At 42.3% G+C, this 24,142-nt stretch overlaps 1 protein-coding gene across 2 annotated transcripts in view; it reads left to right on the forward strand.

Moving 5' to 3' along the window:
- LOC137277679 (TPR and ankyrin repeat-containing protein 1-like) overlaps positions 1 to 24,142 on the forward strand; it is a 55,586-nt gene that overhangs the window by 22,542 nt on the left and 8,902 nt on the right. For both annotated transcript variants that reach the window (XM_067809551.1, XM_067809550.1), the window contains exons 9-21: positions 193 to 582; positions 3,418 to 3,684; positions 6,074 to 6,357; positions 12,583 to 12,745; positions 13,384 to 13,704; positions 14,487 to 14,753; positions 15,576 to 15,908; positions 16,740 to 17,147; positions 18,027 to 19,700; positions 20,148 to 21,475; positions 21,954 to 22,136; positions 23,137 to 23,233; positions 23,552 to 23,773. In XM_067809551.1, the coding sequence (XP_067665652.1) occupies positions 193 to 582; positions 3,418 to 3,684; positions 6,074 to 6,357; positions 12,583 to 12,745; positions 13,384 to 13,704; positions 14,487 to 14,753; positions 15,576 to 15,908; positions 16,740 to 17,147; positions 18,027 to 19,700; positions 20,148 to 21,475; positions 21,954 to 22,136; positions 23,137 to 23,233; positions 23,552 to 23,773 (5,937 nt within the window). The remainder of the gene's footprint in view (positions 1 to 192; positions 583 to 3,417; positions 3,685 to 6,073; positions 6,358 to 12,582; positions 12,746 to 13,383; positions 13,705 to 14,486; positions 14,754 to 15,575; positions 15,909 to 16,739; positions 17,148 to 18,026; positions 19,701 to 20,147; positions 21,476 to 21,953; positions 22,137 to 23,136; positions 23,234 to 23,551; positions 23,774 to 24,142) is intronic.

The raw sequence follows: 24,142 nt of genomic DNA on the forward strand, positions 1-24,142 counted from the left end.
GTTTGATTCCACACATGGGTACAATGCATGGATCACATCTCTGGTGTTCCCTGCTGTGATATTGCTAGAATATAGCTAAGAACTGCGTAAAACCAAACTCACTTACTCACTCACTCACTCACTTTCATCATCATTGTTTGGGTTTTTTACTTTAAATACAATGTTGATCACTCAGTACTGTTCCTGTTACAGACTTTGTTTACAAGCCACAACTGGAGGCCACTTTGATCTGGCTAGTGCCATTAATGCCTAAAGTTCTGGAGTGTCTGGTCAAGACATCATCGTTTGAGGCAATCAGAATCCTTATCATGGGTCAGAACTATGTCCCTCTCAAACGAAAATTACCACGACCTGCCATTTTGACTATGAATCACCTTCCTAACCCAGTACCCCAGGGTTGTGCCAGAAGATTCAATGCCAGAGATGTGGCACTGAGCCAGTTTGTGTTGATGGCTCCAGAGACTGACTGGATCGATGAACTGGTGATTGTTCTCATGCTCCAGGGGGCTTCTTATAACTCACTCAAAACATGTGAAGGTGACACGCCCCTTCATGCAGCCGTCAGGCTCTGCCTCAAGTCAGGTAAGAACACCAGTCTTAAGACATAAGGTTGAAAATGTATTCTTCTGTTTAAATAATAAATAATGTTTTGCAGTAACAACTATATTTGCAAAGTATCTTTATTCTACAATTACTGGATCATTCCTTCACACACATGCCTTGAACTCGTAAGAAGCATCCTTTTGTGTTGCAGTGCCAAATACATACAAGGACTTTGTCTGCCAACATGGTTGTAGAAAAGTTGCTATCTTGTAGGTCTCTCAGCAGCAGTAACAGTGTTATGAAGTATTTAGTATGACACCTCCCACCCTCCAAAATTCTTGTTGATATGGAATTAGCCGTAGAATGTATCAGGTTTCTGAAATCAAAAACAGTTAAAACAATGTCCACATGTTCATAGACCAGCTATGTGAGTATCAACAACACTGTCTAATGGACAGTGACAAGCACTGGTGTTCAACATGGCCAAGATATGTGGTATGGGTAATAAGGCTGGATGTATCATGTTACCAGATTTTGCTGCTTGATAAATTTGGCCTAGGAGTGTGTTTAGAGTAAATGATGAACTCAGCAAAACTGAAATTACATTGGCACATATATAATATAGAAAATCGAAATAAACATCAATACATCGAGACCTCGGACACCCAGACCCTAGATAACTGGAAACCATGCCTTCTGGTCAGTTTTTAGAAAAAAACAATCTCTTGCTTTATAAAAGTGACCCTCTATAACAGATATTCGGTTTCAGTCACTGAACGTTATATTTTACTTACCAACTGACTAAAAATATCTCACGTATCCACATAAAGCTTTGATCTACTGCTGACCATGTGCAAATCTGGATTAATGACCGGTCAGCAAGGTAATCATAGTGATTATTAGGCACTGGCTTAACCATTGAGTTCTAACTGTTAAGTTGTTCATTTAGTCAAAGCTATAAAAGTGCAGTGTGCCAATATTCAAGTCAGTTGGTGTTGACTGTCTTCTATTATTGATCAACAGTGGCTTGTCAACTTACTAAACACAAGCACTATGCAGTGACATCCAAGGAAATGAAAGAGATCTGTCTTTACAAAGAACAAAGTCCCAACATAAGCTTGGATGACATAAGCAAATATTTTTTGCCAGTGTAGACATGTGATTGTAATGTCGACAATTGGTGACATAATCAAGCAAAAAGGTAAATGGCTTGGCACACCAGACAATTCTTCAGATCTATCCCAGTCGAGAAATACCAAACATAAACTTGAAGAAGTGATGTATCAAGTCGAAATTTCCTGGTAAATGATCAAATGCTGGCAGAAAAGGCAAAAGAAATCTGGGAGAAGTTAAATGTTGTGGACTTTGCATATTCACGGGGATGGCTGCCACGTTTCAAGTCTCATTATAATATTTCAAAAGAGAATTATCAAAGCGAGGCTGCTAGTGCAGTTAAGGATGTAGTTGTGAAAGGGAGAGTGGGCCTGAAGAAAGTCTTGGACAATTTTTTGACAACAATGACATTTTTAACTTAGATGAGACTGGGGCCAACAAAAAGACATCAATGAAAAGATCAAAAGAGACAATAACTGTTGCTTTGTGTACTAATGCAAAGGTGTTATTGAGTATTGAAGCACAGGAATATTTCATTTGAAACCTCCTGACGCTGTTGGTTCCAAATGTATACCCATGCTTCAAATATTCAATAACACCCGGAAATTGGACAACACATGTTGTTTGTCTCCTAATTACGAATGACCTCCTCAACTACTTCGAGAGTATTGGCGACTGTGAAAGCCGGGACAAAATGTTGTCCATCATGCTGCAAAGCAGCAGCACCCAGTGTAAGCAGTCCTCAATGAAAGTCTTTTTCAAACCTGAGATAAAGGTATGATTGTGATGGTGTGATGCTGTTTTTGATGTCGGTACTTGTACAATAAGGCTTGATGATATAAATGTTTTGGGTTTTCCTTAAAGTGGATGTAAAGCGAAAATGAGATATTCAGATATTCAATTATCCAGACAATTTATGTAAAAACAAATGTGTCTGGATATCTGAGGTCTCACCATATTAACACGATAACATTTCTCCGCCTTGTAGGTCTGACAAGCTAGAGATGTAATGATGTACACTGGCAGCAGTAATGATGGATATGTTAGGTGCTTGTTGGTTGATTCATCAATGAAACAGTAATTTTATCCTTTGTTGTCTATAAAATCCTTAGTTGACATTACATATTAGTGTTTGTTTAACAACATGTAAGATGAAGGCAATTCAGGTTATTTATGTAGATCATTTAGGTCATGGCTGAAGGCAGAATGTCATATCCATGGTCGAACACTTGACTCTTTACTGGATGTACATAGAAGCATTTACTTTAGTTATGTAATGCAATGCATGTTACTTGCAAGTGCCGACTTTAACTCAGTTTTTTTGCTGTTTTTTTTTTTTTCATGTAAACTGGAAGTAAACTTATGTTTCCTCCATGGCTAGCTGAATGCCTAGCACATGTTTCTATCAGCATTTTAGTCTGGTCAGTTTACATCGCTTACTTACATCATGACAGTGCAAATGTGTCTTCATATTTTGGGGATTCTTAAATGGTTGAAAGGGTTAATTTCGTTTTTACAAGAACTTGTTGACACTAGTAATCCCCACAGCAAACATTTTGGATTAACACAGACCACAGCTTGTGAGAGGTGCTTGATACAGATAATTTATTATTGTTTTGGGATGTTTTAGATAATAGACAGATGACATTAGAAGCCACTGTGTTTTTCCATTTCAGACGTGATTATGTATGGCACAGAGATAACAGTGGAAAATTGCTTTCAGTGGTGCTCTTTAACACTGCTCTGTCCCATCTGTTGCAGGTGGTACCTTGATGTTCGAGCACATCATGCAGCTCAACCCTGCATTCATCGATCAGAGGTACATGAAGGATGGTGACGGTCGTAGTTTGTTCCACGTGGTCTGCGAGTGCTGCCCATCTGGGGACTCTCCTGTCAGTCTTCAGATGACAGAGGTGCTCCTGTTCTTCAGGTTTGACGTCACTCTGCAGGATGCACACGGACGAAAACCAACAGATCTTGTCCCACCACACAGCCAACTCCACAAGGAACTCAGGAAGAAAACTTATGGTAATTAAAACTATTCACACTCACTGTTAGCTCTTACGGAATTCAACAGAAAATACTGGGCTCTAGTGATCAGGGCCCTTTATCACAAAGCACCAAGGTGATTGTAAGTTACTAAGGTAACCTTAGTCCAGTGTCAAAGTATGATAGTTTAAGAGCTGCTTTGCGAAAGGCGCCGCAGCTTTATTACTTGGGTGACTATTCAGGGAAAACAACTATTGCAGTAATGATAGTCTTTTGCAAAATACTGTTGGAACCAGCCATCGTTGTAATAGGTTTTATCAGCTTGAATCGTCCCATTTGACGTCATTTCAGTTGATATCAGTCTAAGTAAACTTAGTCTCAGTGTATTTTGTTACACTCCACCACTGAGTTCTAACAAAACCTAGTAGGAGGTCACGTCAGGTAACCTTTGAGTGACCAATGACCTTCCAATCAAACACAAGACAGTTAAATAAATTTAACCAATCAGACAATGGCTACTATTTAGGGATTGGAGGGACTTTCAAAATATTCACATCACTGACACAGATCTCTCCACAAACAAAAATCCGCATATAACACAGTTATTTGGCCTGCAGTATATACATGTTGGGGTTTCTGTTCACATGGTTACCATTAGCTAATATTTCTGCAAGATAACATCCTTGAATATTACCAAAAACAATATTTTCAGTGACTGTTTACTCACCGTTGTCATGGTTGTACGTATGTTGTGTGCATCACCCGGAAGCGAACATACGCTAAATAGCATTTGGAATCCTTCGGGTACGAACCTTTTCGAGATAAAATTTCAAAAGGTATGTGCGAATGTGCACTTTCGCGATTTGGTAAGCTGTGTTCTGATTGGTCAATCTCAAAGGTTACCTGAGGCGACCCCCTATAAGGTTTTGTTAGACTCAGAATGTAACGAAAAGCACTGAGGATAAGTTTACTTTGACTGAGTTTATATGAAATAAAAACAAGCTAAATTAGTTATAGCCTCTCAGTATGACAAGAAACTTGAAAACCAGATCTGGTTTGTGTGAGAGGTAACTGGTCTATAACTCTAAATCAGAGTGAAATCTAATACTTCCTATTTTGCCCTGTGCCTTTGTCAACGGAAGTCAATTTCTAGACTATCGATAGTCACACATACAATCGATTTTGATAGTTTTTCATTTCTACCATTGTTAAATTGCCATCAGAGATTCAACAATTGCAATCCATCAATAGTTGAAGCATTGTTACATTCCTTTTTAGTATGTGGCTGCAATGGTTTGTGTGTTTTTTTCAACGCGGAAATGGTAATTTTGTCTCTTTTAATTTTAATAATTTCAAGATTCCTTGTTGATTGATTAAACTCGAAAGATACTCAGTGTTTGCGTTAACACAGATACATGCATTTTTCACGCACAAATATAATAAAACCACATGAAAAATATTTTGTGCCCATTTTAGACACACAGATTGTGATCTACATAATTTTAAAAATTACCTGAAAAACCACATCATATAGGCAAACAATACATTTTAACATGATTCACGATTGGACTGAAAATTTCACATGCAAAAGATTTGGACTACATATTTATAATTTTATTTCTGCACGCACTCTGACAAAACCTACCACGATCACTGACACATGACTCCAAGGGACCCGAAATGAGTCACATGTGTTGTCCTCCCATGAAGATCACAGTGTTTGATGTTTGAACTTCTATGCTTGCCTCTGTGTAAGTTCAGTATTCCTGAAGTCAATGATAAACTTCATGTCTCCTGACTTCACCCAGTGTTTGCTGACCAACAGCTACATACAGCTCCTGCATATGCTCATTACTTGACTGGAAATATCATGTATGTAACTTAACTGTTACACATAGCCTTGAAGATTTAGGGTAGAATAGGCCTTCAGCAACCCATGCTTGTAAGAGACGACTAATGGGATCAGGTGGTCAGGTTTGCTGACTTTGACACATGTCATCGGTTCCCATTTGCGCAGATCGATGCTCATGCTGTTGATCACTGGATTGTCTGGTCCAGACTTGAATATTTACAGACCACCACCATATAGCTGGAATATTGCTGAATGTGAAGTAAAATTAACTCACACACCCAGTCATTCATCTGCTGATGCACAAGGAACCTTCAGGCAGTTGCTAACAAGTTTTCATGTTTTGTGTAGAGAGATGTCATCAGTCACTTCACTATCTCAAAATGATGTAAATATGTGCCTTTTAAACCAATATTCTGTAAGTAACAGAAAATTGTTGGGCATATTAGAATTTGTTTTCATTTTAAACCTTTTTTTGATATTTCTGATGACATTCCATCTAAATTCACTTGTAATAATACCGGTACATTGTGGTTCATCTCCTGTTCCACTATGATTGTTAACTGCTCTTGGTTTCAGCTCCTATAGTGGAAGATGCAAAGACCCTGAAAGATAAGGGAAATCGTGAATTCCAGAGTCAAAATTACCAAGATGCAATAGCTTTCTATTCTAAGGCTATAGATGTAATGATGAAAAATGCTCAGAAGTCGTCCAGTTTGGCCAATATGTTCAGCGAAGAAGACGACCACAACCTGGCCGTGCTGTATGGAAACAGAGCCGAGTGTTACCTGAAGCGAAACATGGCACAAGAAGCACTGGATGACAGCAAGGAGAGTGTGGCACATGATTCCCATTGGTATAAGGTACGACTGGGTTCACAGGTGTGATGGGCTTATCAGGAGTGATGGGATGTGCAGGTGTAATGGTGTGTACAGGTGGGATGGGGTGTGCAGGTGTAATTGGGTATGGCACATGATTCCCATTGGTATAAGGTACGACTGGGTTCACAGGTGTGATGGGCTTATCAGGAGTGATGGGATGTGCAGGTGTAATGGTGTGTACAGGTGGGATGGGGTGTGCAGGTGTAATTGGGTGTGGCACATGATTCCCATTGGTATAAGGTATGGCTGGGTTTACAGGTGTGATGGGCTTATCAGGAGTGATGGGGTGTGCAGGTGTAATGGTATGTACAGGTGTGACTGGGTTTACAGATGTGATGGGGTGTACAGGTGTGATTGGATGTGGCACATGATTCCCATTGGTATAAGGTACGACTGGGTTTACAGGTGTTCTGGGCTTATCAGGAGTAATGGGATGTGCAGGTATGATTGGGTTTGCAACCTAATGCAAGTGTGATGGGTTATCAGGGATTGCAATTTTCCATGGATGTGTGGAAATCTGCGGATTTAAACACAAATCAATCTTTCTTGAGATTTGTGAAAATCCAAGATGAAATTACTTAGAGGGGTAGACGTCCTGCTTATCAGTGTTAAGTATCCATGTCTGTGTCTCTTGGGCTATCAAACTTCACAATTTCACGTCACATAAAATCGATAAACAAAGCCATGCTCCCACTTTCCTAACTCATTTCTAAGCTGACACCCAATTGGGATGACTTTGGTCAACACAGCCAATAAGAATTGCCTTATTAGACATACAGTTGTAAATGTAAATGGCAGCAGGAATGACAAAAGTTGCTTTCAGTGATTTATCTACCAAACTATGGTAAAAAGTTAGACCCGTGATTAAGAATCATCACTCAGTGATATCAATAAAGAAGTAAAGATTCTTTTTCATAGAGATCCTCCTTGGGGTACTTATGAGCATTTAAATGTTGTTTAAATTCTTGCGACAGTTGTAACTATATTTTTTCAATAAAATATACACAAAACAAAAAACATCGTTTTTGTCTTGTGAGACCACCCCCACAGGGCCCCTGACCCCGTGACAGCCAAGAGCAGGTAACTCTTCAGACTATAGCCTCCAGCAAAACACTTCCTTTTCTGTCGCCTGCCTGTGAAGACGTGCTACACATTCAGAGATTCTTGCTTCTCAAAGACAAAAGACAAGTACTAAGATGAGTAACAGAGACTCAAACTGTATGTATGGTTTCTTTATTAGACGCATGGGCGCATTAGGAATCATTATTTACAGTTTACTTGTCAAAATGTTGTAACTTTTTTGCTGTCCCTGTTGGTAGCCACGTGGCTAGTGTAATGGTGGAAGGCAAGCCTTTTTTCCCGCCAAAACTTTTAAGTTTTCAGGGCGGTCTTTTTAAAAAGTAGGCTTTAGTTAGCTATACTTTTTATGTATTGTATTCATACTATTTCCATATTATTTCCATATTTACTACAATTTGTATAAATTTGTTGTAAATTATGGTGTAGTGGCACTTAGCTTTTACCTCAACTACGTGCGTAGTTTTAGTTATTTAGCTTTGCGCCCATGCGTGTTTTGTTTCATTTATTGTTTCATTACACAACACTAGGGGTTATTTGTTGTTTTACAGTTTAAATCCTGTTCAACATGCAAATCCTCTATTCTGGCCAAGGACTTTCACGACGTTTGTCTAAGGTGCCTAGTTGAATGTCACCATGATGACCAGTCATGTGAGGTGTGTGCTGGTTTTACCCACCAAACAAGAAAGTCAAGACACGCCGACTTTTTGTTTTATTCCAACCTACTTAAGGCGGGGGGTGGATATTTGGGCTCAGGACCCTCCATCTAAGCGTTCCCACAAAAAGAAAGGCGCAGCTTCCTCTTCGGAGGGGTCGGCTAAGAAGGCCAGGGTGTCTAGGGACCCTTCCCCTTCTCCTGCCACTGTATCCTCTGCACCTACCCCCACTTCGCAAGCACCATTAATCTCTGTTGATTCAATTAATGCTTTGTTTCAGCAACAGATGTCTTCGGTCCCATCAATGATAGATTCGGCTCTGTCGGGTTTCCGAAAGGAACTTGACGCCCGATCTTCATTGAGCGGTCATGGTGGTTCACTTGAGGGAGGCCGCGACCCGAGTTTAGGCTCGGAGAACGCTCCTCCCTCTGGGCAGCCGTCCTGCGCTTCAGGCGCTCGGTCAGATTTGCCTAGGGCAGTCGGCCCCAGTTTGTCCCGTGGGGCAGATGGGGCAGCGCCGCCTGGTGTTGGCGGCTCGACCTCGGTCAGCGCGCCTAGTGCCACAGTGGGCAGGCAGCCTAGTGCTGCCCAGCCGCTGGGGGCATCGACACCCCTTCCATTTCCTGGGCTCTCGGGTCACCCTCCGGTGGGGGCCTTGCCTCAGTTGCCCAGGCGACTAGGGCGAACCTAGTGGCTCGGCCCTTCTCAGTCTTTCGGTTCCTTCGAGTTCCGTCTCGGTAGCGCCCTCGACAGGCTCGCTTTACGGCGAGGGCTCTCTGGCTGAGGAGCGTGAGGAGATGGACATCGAGGAGAAGGGGATTAGGGAGGAGTGTGAGTCGGAGGTCACGTACTTGTTCGGTTTGTCCCTCAAACAGGTTAGAGAAAAGATTGCCGAGGTCTTACCTCAGGTTTCTATTCCTGTGTCGGAGCCCGACCCCTTGGAGTTTCGGCTTCCAGGGGAGGCGTTTGCGCCTACGAAGGTCGCCGAGGCGAGGTTGCGCCTGCTCCCATCACTGGTTGGGGAGATAGTGAATCCGCTCCTTTCGGGTACCCGGTCGCGCTTTGATCTCCCGGAGATTAGCCGCCGGTATCAGTTGGATGACGATTCGCTATTCAAACCGCCGGTGGTGTACGAGTGTGTGTACGCCTCAGTCACCCTGGGGGGGTCCTCCTCCTCTTCCTTGGCCTCCGCCAGGCAGGGCGGGCAGCTGCCGCCCTTCTCCATGGCCGCTCCAGTGCTGAGGTCCGCCTATCGTTCCTTTGAGGAATTATAGGTGTGCGGCCCAGCAGCTGAGAGTAGTGGTCCATTCAGCTTACCTTTCTGCTTTGCAGGGGCAGCTGTTGAACCATGGGAGCGCTGCCGACGACTCTCCGTCAGCAGTGTTGGGCCGGCAGCTTACTGACGTGCACTCTCATCTGGCGCGGGACAGCATTAGGTGCTGTGCCAGCCAGATGATGGGGGCCGTCATGGGGTTGCGTCGGCTATGGTTGTCCGTAGGCAGGTACTCCCCCGCTACCCAGCAGGCACTCCTCGCTCTGCCCTACAGGTTGGGATCTTCCCTCTTCCCTGGGGCACTGCAGGTTGTGCGGGAGGTCGCGGAGGCTGTTAGCACTTTCAAGGACTCTGAGCCCTTGTTAGAGTAACCCTCCTTGTCTCGCCAACGGCCTCCCACTCTTGCTTCAGCTTACCCTTCGGCGCCAGCGAAGGAAGGTGCTAAGTGGACTGCTCCGCTGCAGCACAAACGAAGCAAGAGGGCGAAAGGCAAAGGCAAGGGGCCTGCGTTGCAGCAACAGCAGCCTTTTCGGGGCAAAGGGAAGCCTGCCCCGGCTTCCTGTTAAACATTTGCCCAGAACCTTTGGTGTCCCCCGCACAAGCAGGCGGAGAACTACCGAATGTGGGGGTACATTGCCTTGCGCCAGAAGTGCCTCTAGGCGGCAGGCTGTCACTATTCCTTTCGGAATGGCAGGCAGCCACTTCAAATCCCTGGGTCCTGTCCACAGTCAGGGATGGCCATATCAGATTCCTGTGTTTTGCTCAAGGATACCGGATCCGAGAGCAATAGCCAACGACGCCTTTCAGAGACAGACAGAGTGCTGTGGGCGTTCCCACCAGTTCCTCTGATCTGACGAGTCCTCTCGCAGCTGACCGCACAACCGGCTCGGCTACTTGTGCTTCTGGCACCGCTTTGGTCGGCTCAAAGCTGGTTTCCGGTAATTCTCAGGTTTCTAGCTCAGCCTCCTGTTCTATTACCCTTTCGACCGGACTTACTATCCCAGAACGGAGCGCCACACCCCAATCCCAGGATTCAGTGGGTGGCTTGGCCGCTGTCCGGAATCGCCTCCATGCGAGAGGAATTCCTGCACCAGTTGCAGACACAATTCTGGCTTCAGAGAGCGATTCGACGAACGTTCAGTATGATGGGCCTGTTATGCGCGCTGGTGTGTCGACAGGGGGATTCTCGATCCCTTTTCTGCAGATCTAGTATCTGTGTTGGAGTTTTTACAATCTAAACTGGAAGCATGTCTGGCCGCTTCTACAGTTACAGGTTACTCCACGGCAATCTCTGCCTTCCACGTTCCTGTGGATGGTGCATTATTGGGGCAGCACCCTCTAGTTCAGCGCTTCCTTGCAGGCGTGGACAGAATCCGTCCGTCTGTCCGGCGGATTAGTCCCCCGTGGGACTTGCCAGTCGTTCTTAATTGGCTGTCCGGTCCTCTTTTTCACAATCTGTCGGCTCTGTCCCTCCAGCTGTTGACATGGAAGACTGCTTTTCTTGTGGCGGTAACTTCTGGCAGGCGGGTAGGCGACATACACGCTGTGTCCGACAACCCTGAATTAACGGTGTTTCACAAAGACAGGGTGAGCATTCGATTGCCAGATACTTACCGTCCTAAGAGAGATAGCACCTTTCACGTAACGGCACCTATTGAGCTCCCTGCTTTCACGCAGCCTTCGCCGCCCTGTACCTCTCTTCGACGTGCTCACGTCTTAGATGTCTGTAAGACCCTTAAGGCTTATATCAAACGAACAAAAGACATTAGGAAGAATGATCAATTGTTCTGCTGTTATGGTGGCGGCAAGGCTGGCCTTCCGGCGAACAAGCAGACCATATCTAGGTGGCTTGTCTCTGATATTTGTATGGGATACACCTTGAAAGGTCGTACGCCCCCTGACTGTTTGAAAGCTCATTCGGTTAGGGCTGTGGCGACGTCTAAGGCATATGCGTCTGCCTTGCCCATTGAGGAGATCTGCTCCGCGGCTATTTGGAGCTGACCGAGCACGTTCATCCGTCATTACCAGTTAGACAGACTGTCAAGCTGGCCAGTCAGTTCTCACCAGTGGGCAAGTTTTTAGGCACCCTACGGCTTCTCGTAGAATGGTAGGGTTAGACCGTGTAATGGCCTGGCCCTGATTCCTTGTTACTTTCAGTTCGTAATAAAGGTTATCATCTTATGTCAGGTTTATGAGCAGACAGAATGCCTCTCCCTAAGATCAGTCTTTAGGAGTCTGTCTTATCCTTATAAGTACCCCAAGGAGGATCTCTATGAAAAAGAATCGAACAAACCTATAGAGGTTGCAGATTCTTTGAATAGAGTCGGCCACTCACCTCCCCACATTCTGTATTGCTTACAGAACGGAACTGTTTTGCTGGAGGCAAGAGTCTGAAGAGTTACCTGCTCTTGGCTGTCACGGGGCCAGGGGCCCTGTAGGGGTGGTCTCACAAGACAAAAACGATGTTTTTTGTTTTGTATATATTTTATTGAAAAAATATAGTTACAACTGTCGCAAGAATTTAAAGAACATTTAAATGCTTATAAGTACCCCAAGGAGGACTCTATTCAAAGAATCTGCAACCTCTACAGGTTTGTTCGAATATATCCAGGTGGAAATGGCTTGAAAAAATGTATCTGTCAAAGTAATAATGGTGGGGAAAAAATTTGAAAAATTTGTGAACTTTATGAAGCAGGAATGGCAATATTTTCTGCGAGTCGGCTGAAATGCGCAGGTTTAAATGCAAATCAATCGATCTTGGACCCTGCCCCCAGAACCCAAGCTGATTTTCTGCTGAAATCACTGTTGCCATCCCTAGTATGCATGTGTACAGGTGGAATGAGGTGTTCAGATGTGATGTGGTTCACAGGTGAGTCATAGGATGTACAGGTGTGATGTGGTTCACAGGTATGATGAAGTTTACAAGTGTGATGTGGTATTCAGGTGTGATGGGTTCACAGATAGGATGTGCTTCAAATAAGCATGGTGTGGTTCACATAAGTGTGATACACTTCAGCATATGAGGTATTAAGTTTACTGACTTAACAAAATAAATGTTGATATGTGGTATAAAGGGAATGGCATGAGGTCACTGAACTAAGGGTACACACTAGATTACACTGAATGAAGTACTTCACTTCTTTCAAAAAGGTCATAACCTCACTGCTAGGACTGACTAACATCACTGCTGCTATTCTGTAGGCCCACATGCGAGTTGGACGGTCTCTGCAAGCTCTGAAGAGGACAGACCAAGCAATAAGTGCCTTTGTGAATGCCTTCAACAGCCTGAGTTCAGATGGTGCTGAGAAGATTCAGAAGGAGATCCTGGCTGACCTACTGATGACTGTTAGTCAAAGTACAAAGAGTAAGTTGTCCTGGTTACCAGTTCAATAAATCAGAAGACCATGTCACAAAGTCTGTTGTTGCCATCACACCACACAGACAAAAGGATTCGGTGGTCACGGCTGATAAAATCATTGATAGCTAGCTCAGCACTGCACCAGCATGGATAGTGTCAACCATTGAATTGTCTCCATTGGCTACATTCATATTCAAAAGGCGATTAGGAAGCCAGCTTTTTTGCGTGTAGACCCAATAAGTTGCAGAGCATATATTTGAGTAATGTTGATGGCTTGCCCAACCTTTTTCACATCGATAATGTGATAATGTTTTATTATGGTAGTTATGTCCCTGTATTGCTTAGCAGGACTTAAAAGACAAAGCATTTGAAACTAAATTATTGCCTGTGTTGATTTCCATATACCAACTTTTAAATTACATGTTTTATTAGATAGTTAAAGACATACGACAAGGCTATTTCCTTTTTTCACTAAATATGCGCAGGAATATGGGAATATGTAATACGACTGCCTAAGCATTACACCCAGGGGCAAAGTGAATATGTTAATGCATTTTTTGTTTATGCTAAGTTAAGATGTGGTCATGCAAATGTGTTTGAACAGTATAAAGACCATATTCTCAGTTCTGTACCTTCTGTAACAGTTATGCCAGGTGAGCCAATCCCGTTTCTAAACACTGTTCGCCGGGAGTTGTGGGCCAAGGTGGCGTATGACATCATTGTGAAGACCGCTCAGTGGGGGGCGGCACACTACGCTTACAAGTTCTTTGCTGTGGCTAAGACCAACACCGTGAAGGTGAACTATGACCTTAAACCCTTGTGTGACCAAAACAACCTACAGAGACATCGATGGGGATCTCAACTGATCCTGTACTTCCTCAAGTGCGAGGCCAATCACCAAACACTCTGCTTCCGAGAGGGGGACACATATCTTCATGCTACTGTCTTCATAGTCTTCCTTACAGGTAAGTGTTGTGGGAAACAAAGGGAATGGATTACCTCCCCTTGTAATTGGTTGGTCAGACTCCTTGAAATAATGTCACTGTAGCCTGAAAGGAGTAGATCATTTCTCATGATGTCAGTAAGTTCTTTGTCTGGTGAAGTCTATTTGCCAGCACCAGGGAAGATCTTGGTTACAATTTCAGTAACCCATGCTTGCTGTAAGAGGCGACTAACAGGATCAGGTGGCCATATACTGAAACATACGAGGTACGAATGCTGTGAGAAAAGTTACAAGATCTTAAGCTTATGAGAGTTTTGTGAAACAAGACAGTGGTTTGCTGACACTGACTGGTTGGTCCAGATTTGATTATTATCCCCTGACGCGAGTTTTGTGCGAAGCAGGGGATATAGTATTAGGCTTAGCATGGGTTACTGAAGATCAGTTCTAACCCGGATCTTCTCTGGTTGTTGGGTAACTAGGTTGATGTTGGATCACTGTTGATAATGTTAATCAATAGAAAGTAATATAGCCAGAATTTCCTCAAGTGCAGACGCATACCTACCCATGAATGTACGAATGCATGCCCCCACACAAACATGTACACACACATACATATGTTGTTGATACTTATCACCAAGTTGTATTTCACTGCATTCAGTCATACCAACTTCCTATAACTCTTGAATATCAATAAATGTTTCACTTGCGTCAAATACATTGCAGACAAAAAGTTCACCCTTGTGAAAGTAAATCATTACAATGTATGAAGATGAAAGTCTGACATTTCATTGGTGTCATTCACAGCTGACATGGAGTTGCTGAAATGGCTGTTTGAAAACATTGTTATCAAGAACGGCGAGATGAATATTGAAGATGAGAAGGGAAACACTGTTCTGCATATGGTTTGCTCTGCAAAGCTTCACCCTGAGATCAAAGTCCAGTTGTTGCTTTTCCTAGTCGAGCAAAACATCAGTCCACTGATACAGAACAGATGCAGTCAGACAGCCCTTGATTGTGTTCCCTCTGGGGAACATGAAGCAAAACACATCTTGATGCGGGCCATGGAGAGAGGTATGTTTTTACTTGCCAAATTCAGTGTAACAAAATGTGCTGTTGTATTTTTTTATCCAAAAGTACAGGTGCCTATTCTTGCTGCTTTCCCAGATATGCCAACCTCCATGATTTTATGGTCATAGTGAATTTTGGCGTCAGACTACACCAATATGACAACAAACAAGGAATTCTATAACAAAATGAAGAAAATTCATAAAAGTGTGGATGTACAGACAAAAACATTTATCATCCAAAACCGTGTTCCACTGGAGATATCGCTGGTGTGAGAGCAAATGATATCTCCTAGATCATTTTGGTAGCAGATTTTACACAATGCCCTGACAATGCTATTTTACATCATGAACTTTATGACGTACAATGCTAAGTCGCAACACTTTAAGTCTAATGGTAGTAGAGTGTTGACAAATGTACATTTTTCATAGAAGACGCATGAAGAATGTTTTTTGGTGATAAATAGAATCTCACCATCTTGTCTACTGATTTTAGTTGTATCAACACTGATTGATAAAGTTAAAAATATCCTTGGCAAGTCTCGGATATTTGTAACTTTATCAACTCTTGTTCATATAGTTAATATCAGTAGACACTTGGGTGAGACTGTATATGTTAACATCAATTAAATCCATTTTTAAATTTCACTCATTTCTCATTCATAAGATTGAATGATGTGTGAACTGGAATCATTGCAAGTAACGAATATAATTTAGCGAAATTTTTTATCAGAAACCTGAAGATGATTTCAATACCAGAGCAATATTTTTATCTACTTATTGTGCACATTTGAAAAAGAACTTGATGATTTGATCACCTTTTCCCCAGCTGTGGATGGAAAGTCTCTGTTTCGGAAACAGCAAGGAGTCGTACAGGAACCACCCACACCCGTCCAGAAGTCTCACGTCCAGGAATCCAAACAGCCTTCCTCTAAGGGCAACAAGAAGCAGCCCAAGAAGAAACAGTACACATCACAGTGTGACCGTTGTGAAGACTCGTTTGAATCTGCCTTGAAGCTGTTGGATGAAGAAGAGCCAGAGAAAGCTGTTGAAAAGTTTGTTGGCATCTTGCTGAGGGAACACAGAGAAGTGAGACATCAAGAAATAGTAGACAAGTGCTTGAGCAAAATAGTAGCTGAACTCGGGAGGACTCTCACTCCAGGTCTGTTACAGGTGTTATTCTACTTTGTTGATGGGGGAGGGGCATTGGCAGGGAGGATTAGAGAGTTTCATTGGAAACATTCTGTCCATGATTTGTTTCCGGGCTCCTCAATACTACACGGTTAGAGACATAACATTTAATTGATGTCCTGTGCTTTTTAGGAATATTTGTAATTTGTATTTTTTTCTGATTTCCATGGCAACCAATTTATGTCAATTGAAGGTTAATTTTCCAGAAAGCACTTTTGGTACAAGGATGACATTTTGCATACATCATGATCAGTAAGATCAGTAAAGGGTTATGGCCCTTGTTCTCTTGGATATGTTGCCAACACATTGATGGTTTGGGCCTGACTGTAATGTTTGATTTCATGCATTATTACTTCTTGAGTCATGTACCCTTACATCATTGCTGCTTAATTTCTGTTCCTTACAATTCCTGATTAACGTTACCAAACTTGCTTTATTTTATTACACTTTAATTTGTTGGTCAGTCAGTTGCCTTTTACACTTACTATTTGTATGACTATGCCCATCTTATGATTAGCAGCCTGTCACTTTCTTTATTGTTAGATATCATCTCTGTATATTTTTTTAATGACTATTTGTATGTCTATGCCCATCTTATGATTAGCAGCCTGTCACTTTCTTTATTGTTAGATATCATCTCTGTATATTTTTTTAATGACTATTTGTATGTCTATGCCCATCTTATGATTAGCAGCCTGTCACTTTCTTTATTGTTAGATATCATCTCTGTATATTTTTTCAATGAAAACTTGGGACAGAGTGTGGTGTGATACTTGATTATCTATTTTCAAATTCATTTCAGACCTCCCTGATTCCCTGAAAAAAGTCTCACCACATATAATGAAAACCATCATGGAACGGTTTGCTGCAAAGGATCGATGGAGGCATATTGAGGCAGCAGTCAAACTGTATGGCGCTGACAGACTGCCAAAGTCATTTGCTAAAGGCATCTCTATCAAGGGTCTCATTGTAGGGAAAACTGGGGGCTCCGAGAGCCAGAAACTGAAGATCCTGTCTCTTCTGAAATCACACGGAGCACAGCTGGCCCCAGAGAAGGAAGCCGAGGCAATGAAGGGGGCTATTGCTAACAACGAAGTGCGTGTTGTTCTTCATCTGCTTGAGGACGGAATCAGCCCATCAACAATCAGCGTGGCATACGGTGACACCCCACTGCATGCTGCCCTAGACATAGCTCTGGACAGGGACAAAGGTTTGTAGGATGCACATTAGGGAAGCAGGAGGTGTGTGCAGATACATATGAAAATTTATTTAAGGTATCCAGTACTTGGAATAAAAGGATTTAAGGTGGCCATGATAAATTTGGGAGCAGAAATCGTCTCAAAAAGAATCACATATTCACCTCCTCTATTTAGAATATGATTAAGCTTTGTTGAATCTAACCAGTGTTCGCGTTACAGAATTCATGTGTGTGGCTGTTAGGACAACACACTAATTGTTGTTGACTCTTATGTCAAACATACTGAGAGCAGACAGGTACTTGAAGGACAGGACTGTTGACATACTGTGATTTGAAATACCAGTTAAACTTTATAACGTGTGTGGAAGATATGCTATATATAATTGATTTCTCAAAGTGAATTGAAAGTTTGAAATTCAGAAGTGTCTAATTCCTATAATTTCAAAAGTAGAATTTGCAACCATCTGACTGTGTATTACCCTTATGTTATGATCATAGCAACAGGCTAGAATGTTTTCCAATATATGATGTATAAGTCTCAACTCAGTTTTATCTATGAGTGAGTGAGTGTCTTTTATGCCACTTTTAGCAGTATTCCAGCAGTAGCAAGGTGGGAGATCCCAGAAGTGGGCTTCACCAATTGTACCCAAGTAGGGAATTGAGTCCAGGTCTTCGTTTGGTGTAACGAGTGAACGATTTAAGCAATAGGCTACCCCTTGGCTCCATTTTGTATATGAAAGTGTTGCATAGTGTGGTACACAAATTGTTTTTTGCAATAAATGTCAGAGTGGATGCTCATAACTTATTAAAATGTATCATGAGTTATCATGTTAAAAATGAAAATTTGACAGAAAGTGCTTTCATCAAAAGAATACTGTGGTCTGTTTTCAGGTAACTTCACACTCCTTGAGAGGCTACTCGAGCTGCACAAATCTGATACAGTCAAGTACATCTATCTGAACCCCCGAGTTGTGAACAGAGACGGAGACACCCTACTTCACATGGCTTGCAAGTGCAAGTACAACAAACATTCCCAGAAAGCTGTGGAGTTCCTGTGTAACCAGCAGGTCCCCGCAGACATCTGCAACAGGGAAGGCAAGATGGCAATACAGTACCTCACCACCAAAAATGACAGACGGGCACAGTTTCTGAGAGTCGTTGGAGGGAATGTGCCAGCCACCAAGTCAAAAACTAATGACACCTCTCAGAAAAAAGCTAGTGCTGTTGGCCAAGAAAAACAGAAAAGGACAGAGAAAACTGACTCTCAAGAATCTTCGCCGGAAAGGGTTGAAGAGGAAGCTGACCTTAGAGAGACAGCTGTTGAGGATATCCGAGTAAAAGGTGTGAACCTGGTTGGGGTTGCTCAGAGTAGGGAAAGGATCAAGGAGATCATCAACGAAAGACCAGATCCTGAGATTTCCATTTTCAAGGAGAGTAAACTCGAAAAAGACAAGCCTGATGTTTCTGCAGCTATGGCTGCTTCCAACGAGCTGCAGACAGAAGGAGCATCTACAGACAGAAGAACAGAATCACCAAAGAAACAAACAAGGACTGTAGCTGAAAGGAGGCTGGATGATGATGAGGATGATGAGGATGCAGATGTCAAGGCAAATTTTGATGAAGAGGACTTGGATGAGGATGAAGAAATGGACGAAGAGTCTGAGGTGAATGTCAGCACATTTGACAACCTGGCCTGGGAGGTGGAATGTACTGCTGATGTATGGAAGTGTCTTCGGGACAAGCATGTTCTCCCAGAATTAAAACAGCGAGCCATACGGCGAATTCTTTTGCTAGCCAATGGAGAGTGGAGGCCATATCTTCGCAAGAGGGTGAACAATGCACCGGCAACACTGGAGCTGTATGAAGCCAAGCTGTCGAAGGCTGCAAGGATAATTTGGGAGGTTGCAGTTGCTTTCTCAGCTCGGTGCAGTGAAGAAGCTGACAAGAGACTTCAGACAGAAGAAGTACAAGAATTTGCTGTCAGGGGAGGGAGGATCTATTCAGAGATAATCCGAGTCTGGGATATCGTCTTTGACCATGACAATCTGTACAGGTCAATCCAAAATGTCATCAAGTCACACAGTCGAGGGGAGACTTGCATCCTCAAAAAGAAGCTGAAAGGTGTGAAAGACTCTCAGTTCGAAGGAGGAACCACAAAGCGGTACCCAATGCTGTTTGCAGAACAAGATGATGATTTGAGCCTTGAAGCTGTTAGAGACAAACAGCAGATGCTACTGTATCCACCGGCCAGTGCCAATGAAACAGAATACCACATTCTGAAGTTCTACTCATTTTCCTCAGCACTTGTCAACATCATCCTCCAGAACATTGAGCGCAAGATTGACTTCCCCTTCCGTGTCACTGACAAGGAGGATGCCATTATACATCTGAGATCAAAGGCTCCAATTCTGCTCCTAGGTAGAAGTGGAACTGGCAAGACCACATGCTGTCTGTACAGGCTGTGGACAAGCTTCATATCCTACTGGGTCATGGCTAAAGATTCAGGAGAACCCTTCCTGCCCCGACCTGAACGGTTCCTTGAGGATGAGAAATCACATGAAGCAGGTAACATGTTTCAAACATTAATAGAATGGTTTCATTTCAGATTTAATGTCAGTGCAAATGTTTAATGAAGCACTTTCCTATGCTCATTGTATTCCTGATTATTGCCATAAAGAACAAGCATTGTCGATCTTTGATTCTTAAGAGCATTAGATTCCCTTGATGGTCTATTTTCTTAGTTTCAAACTGCAAAAATCTTGAAGGGCTTCTTAATGCATGAAGAGATAAATTGAATACATAAATCAGTTACCATGTTGAAAGTGTGGTATTTAGCATATACAACAATCAGCAAAATCAATATTGTTCATGTTAAGTGGTGCCTTATTGTCTTACGATTAAGGGTCTCTTACACTTGCTGTTGACATGCTGTTTCTACTCAAAGCAAATGATAATCCAAATGTGTGTGTATTTCAAGAAAATAATACCCTTCCAATTATTCAATAATTGCAGATGAAGACAGCGAGGACGAAGAACTTAATGACGGAGGGTCAGATGCTGAAGCTGCTGCCCAAGATGTGGAAAGTCCAGTATTTGAATGCTTGGATGGAGATCCTGACGAAGAAAACTATGACCTCGGTGGTCCTGAGTATGACCATCTGCATCAGATCTTCGTCACCAAGAACCCTGTGCTGAGCACAGAGGTGCACAAGAACTTCTACGAGCTCTGCCATGCATTTGAAGCAACCCAAGACCATGCAGGAAAGGAGGCAGAAGATCTTCCTCACAGGCTGCAGGATGTGGATGACTTATGCTACCCACTGTTCCTCACATCAAAGCAGCTGTTGATGATGCTGGATGCCTCTCTTGATCCGCCATACTTCTTTGAGAGGAATGAAGATGGAAGTCTTGCAGCCAGGGTACAAGGTTGGGGTACTCAAGACGACCTGTTTGGATTTTCCCCGCTGGAACCAGACTCTGATGAGGAAGATGAAGAAGAAGCTGTTGACTTTGATGAAGAAGCAGAGAATGCTCCAGAACAGATACGAGCTGCCCGACACCAACCAAAAGTAGACCCCAGACGAGAAGTAACTTATGAAACCTTCGCTGAGGAAATCTGGCCCAAAATTCTCAAAAAGATGTCAGTGAATTACCACCCCTCTCTTGTGTGGACTGAAATCATGTCCTTCATCAAGGGTTCTTTTGAAGCGTTGTTGAAGCCAAATGGACATTTGAGCAAGGACGAGTACATCGAGTTGGGAAAGAAGCGAGCTCCCAATTTCACTGGTGAGAGAGACAAAGTTTATGAACTGTACCTCAGGTATGACCATTTCAAGAAGCAGAAGTTCTTGTTTGATGAAGCTGATCTTGTCCAGAACATCTACAAACGTCTACGATCTATGAATGAACAGACATGGGTGATTCATCAGCTGTATGTAGATGAGACCCAGGATTTCACACAGTCTGAGCTGTGTGTCCTCCTCAGAATCAACCAGAATCCAAATGATATGTTCCTCACTGGTGACACAGCTCAAGGAATCATGAGAGGAATTTCTTTCAGATTCAGTGACCTGAAGTCTCTGTTTTACTATGCACGGAAATCTCTTCATGCTAGAGGACAGTTTGGAAGTGTCAATGTACCCAAACAGATTTATCAGCTAACGCACAATTACAGGTCGCATGCTGGGATTCTCTCCCTTGCTTCCTCAGTTTTGGACCTGATGGTTGAGTTCTTCCCAGAATCATTTGACAGACTACAGAAAGATCAGGGGCTTTTCCATGGACCACCACCTATCCTGTTGGAGTCCTGCAGTCTTGGAGACTTGGCCATACTACTGCAGGTGAGGTATTCATTCCGACATTACATGAATAGGAGGGTTTGACCCTGGTGTGATTGTGTGGTCAGACTGTGATGTCAAGTTTGTTTAGATACAAATCATATTGTTCATGACAGCATGTTTCAACAGTGATGATTTAATATGTGACATTTGTATGAAGTTTCACATAACCAGAAATGATCAAAATGAATTAAACTGATATGTTAGCTGAAGGGATGTGGTTGTCATTTAATTCAAAATTAAATGAAATTAGCGATCATAGGTGAATACTGATAGATATCTGACAGCTGCTTACTACAACCCACTGTTTCAAATATCATTTTTTTGGTATACCTGTTTCTATGCATTCTTTGTGTACTTGTCAGTTGCTAACTGTAGTTGTGTACCAAATAGTTATATAACATTTTGAAATATGTTGAAGGCATTAACATTTGCCTGACTGTCCAAGGGAGGTAATACAGTTGATGCATCTAACTTAAAGGGCAACAAGCGGAAGACGTCCCACATTGAGTTTGGCGCTCACCAAGCTATCCTAGTAGTGAATGAATCAGTGAAGAACAACATGCCGGAGGAACTCAGTCACGGTATCATACTCACCATCTACGAGGCAAAGGGACTGGAGTTTGATGATGTCCTGTTGTACAACTTCTTCAAGGATTCTCAGGTAGGTGAAATAATGCTATATGGTACCTTACTACTGAACTATTAATGATGAAGGGTGTCGGTGTAGCCTAGAGGTTAAGGTGTTTGCTCATCATGCTGAAACATGGGGTTGATTCTCCACATGGGTGCAATGAGTGAAGCCCATTTCTGTTACCTTCTGTCATGATGTTGGTGGAATGTTTCTGAAAATAGTAGTAAAAGCATTGTAAAACTGTTCTCACTCACTATCATCAATGAACTGACATGGAGGTGCATGATGTTTAAAATTAATTAGTTGTAGATTGCCATTTTCTCATAGTAAACAGTCAACTAAGATTTTGTTAATAATGGGTCACATATATGTGATTCGATTCTATCTGAGTGTACGTGATATTATACCCCATTTAGTATATCGCATTTAGTACGAAGTAGGGGATATAATATTAGGCTCTGTTCTGAATTGGAATATCTTAAGAATTGTTGGCTTGACTCCTTTCATGCTTAGTGCCAAGGTTCATCACAGTATGCGAAAGGTCCCAGTCAGGACTGGTGGCCTTGACCTTCATTTGATTGCCACAAGGGGAACTTTAACATTTTATCTTTGAACCATTCACTGGATTTTCTTCATCTAGGGAAGTCATACTTGCTGTTGGTGACCTTCACATAATATTCAGAAACACTTCAACATGTTGTCCTGCATGTTAAGCTTGGTCAATATTGATGACCTTTACTTGAACTTCAAGATTTCATTTTTTTTATCAGCAATTTCTTCATTATTGTTTTTTGCATATTCCATATACCGTGACATTCATGTAGAAGTGAAGGAGAGTTTCAACAGCTACAGGTTCTTGTGTGTTTGAACGGCTACAGAGCAAGTTATCAAGAGAGGTTGACTGCGAATGTTTTTGTTGACAAATTTTAACTTCTTCTTAAGCTACGACCTTCACTTTCATTAACTTTTAAGTTTGCAGCAGGCAATTATATCACCATTGTGACATCTGGATGTTATTATTTGAATTCAGGCAATGAAAGAGTGGCGAGTTGTTACATCATTCTTGGAACAAATTGCAAAATGTTCTGAAGATGAAAGAACAGAAAATCTTGTCGTCATTGATGAAGGTTTGTATGTACATGCAAGGTTATCAAAGCACTAAGGGCACTGACCCAAACATAACAATGTGTCAATAGCATTTTAAAGTATAGAACAACCTACATGTAAATGTAATGACTAGTATATGGGTTTGTCTTTCAGTTTTCAAATCCGAGTGATCTTCGGGCAGAAAATGCATGTATTATGTACCTTGTTGGAGTCATTGTTATCATATGTTATTAAAGCTGAACACTGGTATCCGACTCTCTGATGTGCTTTTGAAGGTGATGACATAATATCAAGATAATGGGTTTTCAGATGCCCAAGGAAATAACTTTTTTTTACAGAAATCTTAAAGCAGCCAAAGAGGCCTCGACCTTTGAACTTTGACCCCAATCAACATAAGGTCCTGAACTCTGAACTGAAGCACCTGTACACAGCCTTGACAAGAGCACGAGTAAATGTGTGGATCTTTGATGAGGATGAAGAGAAGCGGGCTCCAATGTTTGAGTACTTCAAGGCAAGGAAGCTGGTACGATGTATTACAGAAGCCTCGATGAATGCCCAGGGTGAGATTTATTCCATTATATTGAGTTGTGATATACAATTGTGTCGACCCTGTTTTAATAGTGTTCAGGTCTGTTGACAATAAAATTTCAATGTCACCTGGAAAAGAACAAAAGAAAATTCCAAAGCTGTAATTTGGACATGTGATTTTCAACACTGGTGAACTGAAATGAATGACGACTAAAAGCTAGACTACTGTTCATAATTATTGATATCATAACATCTACAAAACTATTACAACTGGAAATATTCAAACTGGAACTGTTGGTTAAGTGTATTTTGTTGGACTTGTAAACCTGTGTCAGCACTAATGACATGTGTATATTTTTGTGAACCTGTGGAGAACAGAGAAACGAGGTCACGGGAGGTTT

This window comes from Haliotis asinina, chromosome 3, assembly GCF_037392515.1.
Source record: "Haliotis asinina isolate JCU_RB_2024 chromosome 3, JCU_Hal_asi_v2, whole genome shotgun sequence".
Lineage (NCBI taxonomy): Eukaryota > Metazoa > Mollusca > Gastropoda > Lepetellida > Haliotidae > Haliotis > Haliotis asinina.